General features: G+C 44.2%; 1 protein-coding gene across 1 annotated transcript in view; it reads right to left on the bottom strand.

Moving 5' to 3' along the window:
- The window catches only part of TRRAP (transformation/transcription domain associated protein), a 140,703-nt gene that overhangs the window by 66,231 nt on the left and 63,689 nt on the right, over positions 1-10,783 (bottom strand). The window contains exons 27-31 of the mRNA XM_025379374.1: positions 10,502-10,574; positions 9,931-10,052; positions 9,432-9,602; positions 3,981-4,049; positions 1,214-1,267 (exon numbers count right to left, since the gene is read on the bottom strand). Coding sequence (XP_025235159.1) covers positions 1,214-1,267; positions 3,981-4,049; positions 9,432-9,602; positions 9,931-10,052; positions 10,502-10,574 — 489 coding nt within the window. The remainder of the gene's footprint in view (positions 1-1,213; positions 1,268-3,980; positions 4,050-9,431; positions 9,603-9,930; positions 10,053-10,501; positions 10,575-10,783) is intronic.

Raw genomic sequence — 10,783 nt, forward strand, 5'->3', positions numbered from 1 at the left:
TGAGTACGTGTGGTGTGAGCGCATCGGTGTGAGCGCACGTATGGTGTGAGCACACGTGAGCACACGTGTGGTGTGAGTGCACTGTTGTGTGTGGTGTGAGTGCATGTGTGGTGTGTGCATGTGTGTTGCATGTACATGTGTGCTGTGAGTGCATAGTGCTGTGAGTGCATGGTGGTGTGTGTGCATGGTGGTGTGCGCATGTAGTGTGAGTGCATTGGTGTGTGTGCACATGTGGTATGAGTGCACATATGGTGTGAGTGCACGTGTGGTGTGTGTGCACTGGTGCAAGTGCACATGTGTGTGTGCGTGTGGTGTGAGTGCACTGTGTGTGCATGTGGTATGAGTGCATGTGTGTTGCATGTGTGGTGTGAGTGCACGTGTGCTGCATGTGCATATGTGATGTGAGTGCATGTGTGTTGTGTGTGCATTGGTGTGAGTGCAGGTGTGATGTGTGTCCATGTGTGGTGTGAGTGCATCAGTGTGTGTGAACGTGTGCTGTGTGCACATGTGTGAATGCACTGGTGGTGTGAGTGCACGTGTGATGTGAACGCACGTGTGGTGTGAGCGCACGTGTGGTGTGAGTGCATGTGTGGTGTGTATGCATGCAAGAGAGAGATGAAGGGGACCGGGTGGGTGAGTGGGACGAGCTGTGAGGGTTTAAATTCAGGGCAGTCAGTAGTGTGAAAGAACATGTAATTCCTCCCACTTCTAGCAGGTACAATATACTCTGTGTGAATTTCCTCTCAGGAGGTTGCTAGCTATGTGTATTCAGATGGAGGTTATGAACACAAAATCTAATTCAATTTTAAGTATAACTGAGACATTGCAATTCTCACATGAACTTAAGAGTCTTGCTTAAAACGTCCTAATAGAAAACATGCTTGGCATTGGACAGTTCACAGCAATGATACTGATACAACTCTGCCACAGACAGACAATACAGGTCACTGCACTCAAGGGCACAACGCACTCTGTCCAGTACAGAACCACGACACAGCTAACGAGTCACAGCAAAACCAGCAACGACAACAACCCCCTCCTGTAGCTCCGCTCAAGTTCTCACCTCTACCCCTTCCATGGCAGGCTGAACCAAAACAAAAATTACAGCATGAAAAAAGGCAACAGAAAGGTAAAAAGAAAAGAAAAGAAAAGAAAAGGTAAACTGTTCTTCACATTGCAAGTCAGAAACTGACTGTTAATAGGTTGTTCTCACCTCAAACTGACAGAATGGAGACAAGGGACATCTCCCGCACTCGGAAATGCTTTCCTGAGGATGGGGAGGAAAATCATCTTTTTTCTATTTATGTTATTTACATAAAAACTTCCCATATACTCAAACACAGTAAGGGTTATTGGGGTTAACAAGACAGTAAAGACACAAATTATCAGAAAGCACACAGTAATTAACAAATGCTCAACAGCAAAAAGCACACCTTCACCTTTGAGGTCAAAACACAGCCCTTCTGACAGAGAGTGGCTAACAGTGGACTTCTTCCCTACAGCACGTTTTCAAAATAGAGCTTCAGGATTCTTGTGAAAGGGGAGAAACTGGAAGACCTTGTTGTATGCAAGCACATTTTTAAAAAGTCTTTCGTAGAGTGAACAATTCAAATTTTATATGAAGTGCTAAGATAATAACAAAAACCTCTTTCCTGGCTATAGTCAGAAGAGGTCCAGGTGGTTTAGGCCATGACCACACCCAATGAACAGCTGGGTTATCATGTAAAGTTAAGCACAGTCTTCCTAAAACTGGCCCTGTGTGTGTGTGTGTGTGTGTGCACGCACTATGCGTGCACACGCAGAGAACAGGCATAACAGGTGGTCATGCATTCTCCCCTGTAAGCTCGCGGTTAAAAAGGAAAGCTTCCTAAACACAGTGATGGGGCAGAGCTCTGATCACAGGGGTATCCAAAGCCTCAGGGCACGCCAGGCACAGTCGCTCATGCCTGTAATCCCAGCACTTTGGGAGGCCAAAGCAGGTGGATCACCTGAGGTCAGGAGTTCAAGACCAGCCTGGCCAACAAAGTGAACCTCAGTCTCTACTAAAAATACAAAAATAAGCCGGATGTGGTGGCAGGCACCTGTAATCCCAGCTACTTGGGAGGCTGAGGCAGGAGAATTGCTTGAACCCAGGAGGCGGAGGCTGCAGTGAGCCAAGACTGTGCTATTGCACTCCAGCCTGGGCGACAGAGGCTCCATCTCAAAAAAAAAAAAAAAAGGCTCGAGGGCAGCTTAGTCAACTGTCTAGCATATCTTCAATGGTAGTGTCTCAACGGAATGACATCTGGGGATGCTACCAAATAGGAACAAACTACTCTCCAAGATTAAAATGTGATCAGAATTCAGGAGCTGAATGGCAGCCTGGCCCCGGGCTTAGGTGATGAAGCCACGGCCGTGTTGGTTGTCTCTGGGCCCCCAAACACCATGGCCTCTGAGCTTCAGACAAGCGGCCAACCTCACGGCGCTGGACCCTCCCCGGATGTTCAGGTAATATAATCACAGGATGATAAAAATGTTCCAGGAGGAGCTCAAGGACTTTCCAGTATCCACGACTCCATCCCCTATACAACTGCACCCCCACCTCCAAATAACCTGCTGTAAACTTTTATGAAATCTTTTATTATTTTTTTAACTAGGCCAAGTTAAGGATTTTATATTAAATCTTTTTGATTCAAATGAGGTTGTTCATCTACCCACTAGGTTTTTTAAAATGTTTATTCTAGAACTGACTGAGTTCCAGAAAAGTAACAGCTTACTATAAAAACAAATATAAAATGTAAAGCAAAAGTACCTAACAGATGAGAGAGGGAGAGCAGCACAGAGACACCTGCACCTCATCCCAGGGGCCTGGGCTCATTAACATACTCTGCTCTCCTCCACGAAGAGTTCCTGATTCTCTTCTGCGTATATAAATAGCAAACCTTCAACAGGATCATGCGTGGCATATCACTTCTTTAAAAAGTTTAAAATCCTGGTTTAGTTTTGCTTACTTGGCTGTTTAGAAGCAGTAGGAAACAAGACTTACATAAACAAAACACCTTGATACACAATGGTCAAAACAAAGCATAATAAAGCCAGAAAAGAAAAATCCAAGTTGGGATGGAACACATCCAGCAAAGGCACACGAGGACAAAAAGCCACGTTAATTATGCCTCTGAAGAACTATGAGGAAGTCCCTAACAGGAACACTGTTGTCAAGTTTCACTGGGGATTATGAAACCCATGGAAAAGGCAATTCCACTGCGAGGACATCAAGTTAAAAACAAAAACTGTAAAAAATAAACATATACAAATAATATTAGATTTAAAAGAGCAGAAAGCATGCATTCTTAAGAGACAAAGTCTTTAATGACCCACATCAGATGCTTTAAGATTTAGCTGAAGCAGTTTTCCTTTAAAACCATACAAATGTGCTTTGAAGGGCCAGTCATATAACTGGACAAACAATTGGGGTGGATGACGCAGACCTTGAAAACACACGTGCCGGTATTTATGGGATTCCTTCTTACATTCCCCTGAAGGCTTTAAGTCCTAAAAAATCTCCAGTTGGTTTTATCAGGCAATAATGATTAAACACATTTACCGACCACCCCATGATGGAAAGCGATGGAAACAATAGCTGAGGAACGCACCACCATGTAAACAGCGGCTGCCAAGGACAGGCTAGAAAATCCGCTGTTTAAAGCAGAGCTGGTAAAATTGAAATACTAACATTCAAGCCCCCCAGAATTCTCAACAGAAAAGTCATATTAAAGTGAACCAAAGGGGAGATTTTAAAGAAACATAAAAAGGAATGTTCAGCAATTAAGAGAAAGACAGGCAAAACAGAATACCAATCAAATGTGTTTAACAATTTACAAGGACTATAATCATGTCAAACTAGATTTCTGACCGGCATTTTAATGAAAGCACTGTCCCGGCATTAGCAATGACCCAGCATGGCGGCTGGTGCCCTTCCCAGAAACAAACAAGTCACTCACGTTTCCGTCGCTCCTCTGGCCCCCTTTGTGGGTGATCACCACCACTTCCATCCACTTGCGCAGATGTTGCTGTTGGAAAAACACATCCTGAGACACAACTTCCTCACAGAGGTGCATTCCACTTCCAAAGTATTGCTCTCTGGTGGAAATTCCTATGTAATCATTCATTTCCATCATGTTTAGTGTGAGAACTGCAACGTTTCCATTATTAAAACAGCGTAACCCTCTAACTAGTGATGAGAATAATTGGCATTTGTTCATGTTTCAAAATAAAAAGGCTAACTTGCTCTGACACAGAAGGAAGCGCCCTGACTCCTGGGTGTTCCAATACCAGGCCCTGCCATTTTACTTTCTGTTAACTTGTTTCCCAGCTGTTCACTGAGTGCTTGGAAGTGTCGGCTCCCACACTGGGTGTTAGAGACGTGAGCGGCCGACCTCATCCGTGTCCTGATGTCCCTCTCCTTGTGGAGCCCGTGGTCTGATGGGGAAAAAGGTAAACATAAAGGTGCCTGCTGTATGTAGCTACAATTACGGTGTTGTAAGAGGAAGACAGGAACCAGCTCTGATGAGAGAGGAGGGGGTCGGGGTCCTCCTGCTAAGGACAGGACTCGGAAAAGGTAGGAAAGCCAGAAGCAGAGGGGCAGAGAGAAGAGGAGGACAAAGGCCCTGACAGCACAGAAGGAACGGCGGCCACAGCAGCTGGGGAGCAGTGGGCACAATGGGGACCCTAGGGAAGGGGCTGGTGAGATAGATATGGATCCCATTCGGTCAGGGACTGTGCAAATGAGTGCCACAGGGCCGCAATTCCCTCTGCAGAATGAGGGCCATGCTTCAGCAAGGGACTCTGCATTTAAGAGTATGGGAAGAGACCCCCGACTTTAGCTTAACCCAGGCACCTGGTAGCCAGGCTCCAGCCTCTGTGTCCAGCAAAACCAGGCAGACAAATGCCCAAGCTTTAAAGCTAAAACCACAACAAGAGCATTCGGTAACAGTTGCATCTTTAATATCCTGCGTTGTTCAAACCCTCCCTTCAGAACACCGATGTCCTACAGGAAGTTAGCAAGTTGCTTTAAAAAGGTTTCCATGGTAGAACAGGAATGGGGAACAATGGTTTGGACACCTAAACACTCCTCTCTAAGACAAAAGCCTTCTCTGAGCCTTTAACGTCCTTACAGTCCATGTCAGACTTGGAGAGGCTGCATTTCCCAACATTACGTAGCCAACAAACTGGTTTCATGAAACACCGCCATCGTGCAGAGTCAATGTTCCAGGGACCACTGGCATTGAGAAATGCACACAATAATACACATTTCTTCAAAGCACTACAACAACATTCCCTAAAGGATATTAATCACCAGAACAGAAATTCATGAACCCTACTCCTTATCAGAATGGCTCCTTACACAAAGATATAAATGAGAGTAACAGAATTAAAGGGATAGACAACAGCCAGCCACATCACCATTCTTTTTTTCCCAAAGGAATAAAATGACACTAATGGGTACATAAAATTCATCTTTAGCTTGGTGAGGAAATTATTCAAGCCAACCAACCACATGGCCAGGTGCGGTAGCTCACTCCTGTAATCCCAGCACTTTGGGAGGCGTGCAGATCGATTGAGGCCAGGAGTTTTAGACTAGCCCGGCCAACATGGTGTGATCCTGTCTCTACTAAAAATGCAAAAACTAGCCGGGCATGGTGGCACATGCCCATAATCCCAGCTGCTCAGGAGGCTGAGGTGGGAGGATTGCTTGAACCCGAGGTGGAGGTTGCAGTGAGCTATGATCACGCCACTGCACTCCAGCTTGGGAGAGAGAGCAAGACCCTGTCTCAATAAACAAACAGAAAAACCAACTAACCACATAAAAGACTTAATAATCACGTCAAGTAGTTCAATCTTAAGGAAACTGAATACCATATGCAAAAGAATGAAGTTGGACCCTTACCTAATGCTATATACAAGAAAGAACTCAAAATGGGCCAAAGACCTAAATGTAAGAGCTAAAACTCTAAAACTCTTAAAAAAAGGTCAATTTTCAGGGTTGTTTCCATGAATGCCCACCCTAAAAGTAAGGTGCCTTAGCTCTTAAAATACTGCTGAAGGCTTGAGCTATTAAACTCGAAGGCTTATGAGGGATGACAAGAGCTCCAGCAGTGACTGAACATGGTTCTGAAGAACATGACTAAGTAGGGACCAGTGTGTCCCTTACCACTGCCTCTGGCAGAGCCCAGCAGGCAGGTGTAACTCAGGAAGACCTCCGCCATTAAGCACAAAGGCACCGTCAACGTTAAGTCCAGGCTGGACTCAGTCCAGGTGGGTGCTAGATGAAAACGTCTGGATGGAAACTCCTCCAGCTTGAACCACTCAGAGAGCAGAAAAGGGAGGAAAAAATTCACCTAACACGAACCATTAACACAAAATCCATGTGATTTATTTTAGGCGGAAAGACCACTGGCCTTGGTCAGAAACTACAGACATTAAGGCAGTTGTCTTCATATTGCACCAAAATAAAATCTTGGTAACAATGTTCACTGAATGATTTCCCAGCTCACAGCAGATTTGAAGGGTTAGACTAGGGATTAAACATAAACAGGCTGGGCCAGGTGCAGTGGTTCACATGAGGTCAGGAGTTCAAGACCAGTTTGGCCAACATGATGAAACCCCATCTCTACTAAAAATACAGGCGTGGTGGCAGGCGCCTGTAATCCCAGCTACTCGGGAGGCTGAGACAGGAGAATCACCTGAGCCCAGGAGGCAGAGGTTCCAGTGAACCGAGATCACGCCACTGCACTTCAGCCTGGGTGACAGAGTGAGACTCTGTCTCATAAACAAACAAACAAACAAACAGGCCAGGTGCAGTGGTTCACATCTGTAATCCCTGCATTTTGGGAGGTCGAGGCAGGTGAATCACTTGAGGTCAGAAGTTCAAAACCAGCCTGCCCAACATGGTGAAACCCAGTCTGCACTAAAAATAAAAAAATGAGCTGGGTGTGGTGGCGGACGCCTATAATCCCAGTTACTTGGGAGGCTGAGGCAGGAGAATCACTTGAACCTGGGAGGCAGAGGTAGCAATGAGACGAGATTACACCACTGCACTCCAGCCTAAGCAACAGAGCCATACTCTGTCTCAAAAATAAAAATAAACAAATCAAAGCTGCTTCAGGCAAGCATACAAAGGCAGCAAAAAATGACAGACGACTTTTCAAGAGGAAACATACACAAAAGCATTAGGACATTTGGATACATGCACAGAGCTCATGGGCCTCATGTGTGAAAGCACCTCAGCCGCAACACAAGATAGTGTTTACAGGATGTGCTCTGGTTAGGAAGTGATGTAACTTTATATATTTATTTTAGCCACTCTTGTGAATATATGGAATATATGGAAACTGATAGGTATGTATGTCTATTACATGTATTTGGAAGCTTAAGGAGAAAGTCTCCAATTTGGAACATTCACTTCCATATTATACTTCTTCAATTATAATGTATTACTAGGGCACAACTTACAATTTTAGTGTTTGGCTCATTATTCATTATTTAGGTACTTGTAGATATGAAGAAACTAACATATAGATGAGGTAAAAAGCTATGTGTCTTTCATATATATTTCTCTACATTCCGCATGTAAATACAATGTATCTATGCACTGTGATACATTGTATAAACTCCTGTTTATAGCTGGGGGAAAAGTATACCAAAAAGAAAAAAGTAGCTCCAGTATCTTAAAATGTCAAATGGTCAAACGCCACTTAGAAAACATAAACATGAAAAATACATTCATGTTTGCAGTGGTGGATCATGAAATCCTGTTTATTATATATAAATCCATTTACCAGAAGCAAAATTGAATGCAAAAGAAAGCTAATAGATGATATCCTCCATCCACTTACATTTCAATTTTAAACACTGACAAATGGGTTTTTTTCCTGCATAATTATTTCTCTGTTAATTCTAAAAACCCAAAGGACTCTGATGTTCTTACGCAAGACTGTATGAAAGAAGGCACACTTACCTATTTTGTAGGAGTGTATATTAGTAAAAATTTTTTTGGAGAGCAATTTGACAAGGTGCTAAAAGATTAAAATGCATACATTCTTTTGATCTAGAAATTCTACCAGTAGAAATGTACACCACAGATAAACACATGTGAAATTATGAACAAGTTCTTCAGTGCATCATGGGATATAATGAAAAGGCTGGGAACAATCTAAATGTTCACCAGTGAGGCCATGGTTAAATAAATTATGGCAAGTCCATGTCATGAGGTACTATGCAGCCATAAAGCAGAATGGAGTATTTCAGGTACTGATACGAAATGATGGGTGTTAAATGGGAAAAGCAAGGACTGTGTATATATATATTGTACCTCCTTTTATAGGAAAAAATATATATACATACGTCCTCTTCCATATATAAAACATCTCTAAAAGGATACACAACAAAGTCTTAACCCTGGCTGTCTCAGGGAGGGGTCTGGGTAGCTAGAGGACAGGGTGGGGGGGAGGCTTTCTGCAGTATATCCTTTACACTTTTTCAATTTTTTTTTTTTTTTTTTTTTTTTTTTGAGACGGAGTCTCGCGCTGTCACCCAGGCTGGAGTGCAGTGGCCGGATCTCAGCTCACTGCAAGCTCCGCCTCCCGGGTTCAGGCCATTCTCCTGCCTCCGCCTCCCGAGTAGCTGGGACTACAGGCGTCTGCCACCCCGGCCGGCTAGTTTTTTGTATTTTTTAGTAGAGACGGGGTTTCACCGTGTTAACCAGGATGGTCTCGATCTCCTGACCTCGTGATCCGCCCGTCTCGGCCTCCCAAAGTGCTGGGATTACAGGCTTGAGCCACCGTGCCCGGCCTTACACTTTTTCAATTTTAAGCCATCTGAATGCATTATTTATTTTATTTATTTATTTTTTTTGAGGCAGGGTCTTGCTCTGTCACCCAGACTGGGGTGCAGGGATGCCATCTCGGCTCATGCAAACTTCACCTCCCACGCTCCGGCGATCCTCCCACCTCAGCCTCCGAGCCAAGAAGCTGGGACCACAGGCACGTGTCACCAGGCTTGGTTAATTTTTTTTTTTTTTTTTTTTTTTTTTTGAGATGGAGTTTCACTCGTTGCCCATGCTGGAGTGCAGTGGCACAGTCTTCGCTCACTGCGACCTCTGTCTCCCAGATTCAAGCATTCAAGCGATTCTCCTGCCTCAGCCTCCCGAGTAGTCGGGATTACAGATGTGTGCCACCACACCAGGCTAATTTTTGTATTTTTAGTAGAGATGGGTTTCACCACGTTGGCCAGTCTGGTCTCGAACTCCCGACTGCAGGTGATCTACCAACCTCAGCCTCCCAAAGTGCTGGGATTACAGGCGTGGGCCACTGTGCCTAGCTGCATTATTTATTTTTAAAATAATTTAACCTTTTTTAAGTTAATTATAGAGCGTTTAAATGCATTTGGCTTACCATCATCTGATCACAAAATTTATCATTGAAGGAATTTGGGAAGAGCCTCGTGACCGAAGTCAGGCGATTCACAACATTCAGCGTCAAGCTCCGGTAATCTCCCAGCATCATCAGCAAAGGTCGCATATGTGTGTGGATTTGATCGACCTCTATGGTAGCACCTTCCAAAAACTATTAGAAAAGTTGTAAAGAAAAATAGACAACTGAGGACACTCCATAATAGAACAGAAGTCATCTTCAACCTTAGTTTCCGTTCTCCCTTAGGAAGATGGAATATTAGTCATATACTGTCTTTCAGAAATTCATGATGAAATGAAGAAGACTTATCTTTACTGTTTAATATTTTTAAAAATTCAGTATGACTACGAAACAGGTATATTCTTATTACAGCTTAATGTGTAATAACCACATGCATAAAGCTTTTTAGGCACATACTGTTTATATAGCAATAAACAGGAAGAACTCAATGCAGAACACACACACACACTCACCCACTCACCTTTCTCATACAGGCTTCTCCGGCCTCCTGGAGCTCACTATTGGTGGAATTCAGAGCTTTGAAGAGTGCAGCTATGATTTTCTCCCTGGACTGAGGAAGGTAATTGCAGGCAGCAAGTGCATCTTCAGGGAGAGAAATCAAGACAATTTCATTATTAACTGGAAAGATACCCAAATAATTTTCTTCTCTATATTTATTTATTATTATTATTTGGTAGAGAAGGTATCTTGCTATGTTGCCCAGGTTGATCTCCAACTCCTGATCTCAAGGGATTCTCCTGCCCTGGCCTCCCCAAGTGCTAGGATTACAGGTGTGAGCCACTGCCCCAGCTGAATTTTCTTTCCTAAAGGCTCCTACCAACCAACAAAAAATATGAACCACAAGCCCTCTTTCCTAGTGTTTGGCCTTGAGAAAGACAAAAGTACACATGGTCTTCCATCCTCATGTTGAGTATAATCTAAGAGTGAAGTCCAGCCTGCCAGAAAAGCCATGATAAATCTTACATCTCCAGATAAGAAGAAGGCTTGAGGGGGAAGAAAAGACACCCACTGACACCCCTATTCCAGGACACCTTCACGGGGTAATGGGGTGACGGGCCCCAGGGCAGTCCCATCTGAATAAGGCTGATGGCATGGTCTCTGGCCCTCCGGTGACAGGCAATGCAGGGGACAGACACACACAGTCCAGCCTTTCTTCACTACCCAGGTTTGAGGTTGAAAGGCTTTAAGACGGCCGGGCGCGGTGGCTCAAGCCTGTAATCCCAGCACTTTGGGAGGCCGAGACGGGCGGATCACGAGGTCAGGAGATCGAGACCATCCTGGCTAACACAGTGAAACCCCGTCTCTACTAAAAA

Source organism: Theropithecus gelada, chromosome 3 (genome assembly GCF_003255815.1).
Source record: "Theropithecus gelada isolate Dixy chromosome 3, Tgel_1.0, whole genome shotgun sequence".
Classification (NCBI taxonomy): Eukaryota; Metazoa; Chordata; class Mammalia; order Primates; family Cercopithecidae; genus Theropithecus; species Theropithecus gelada.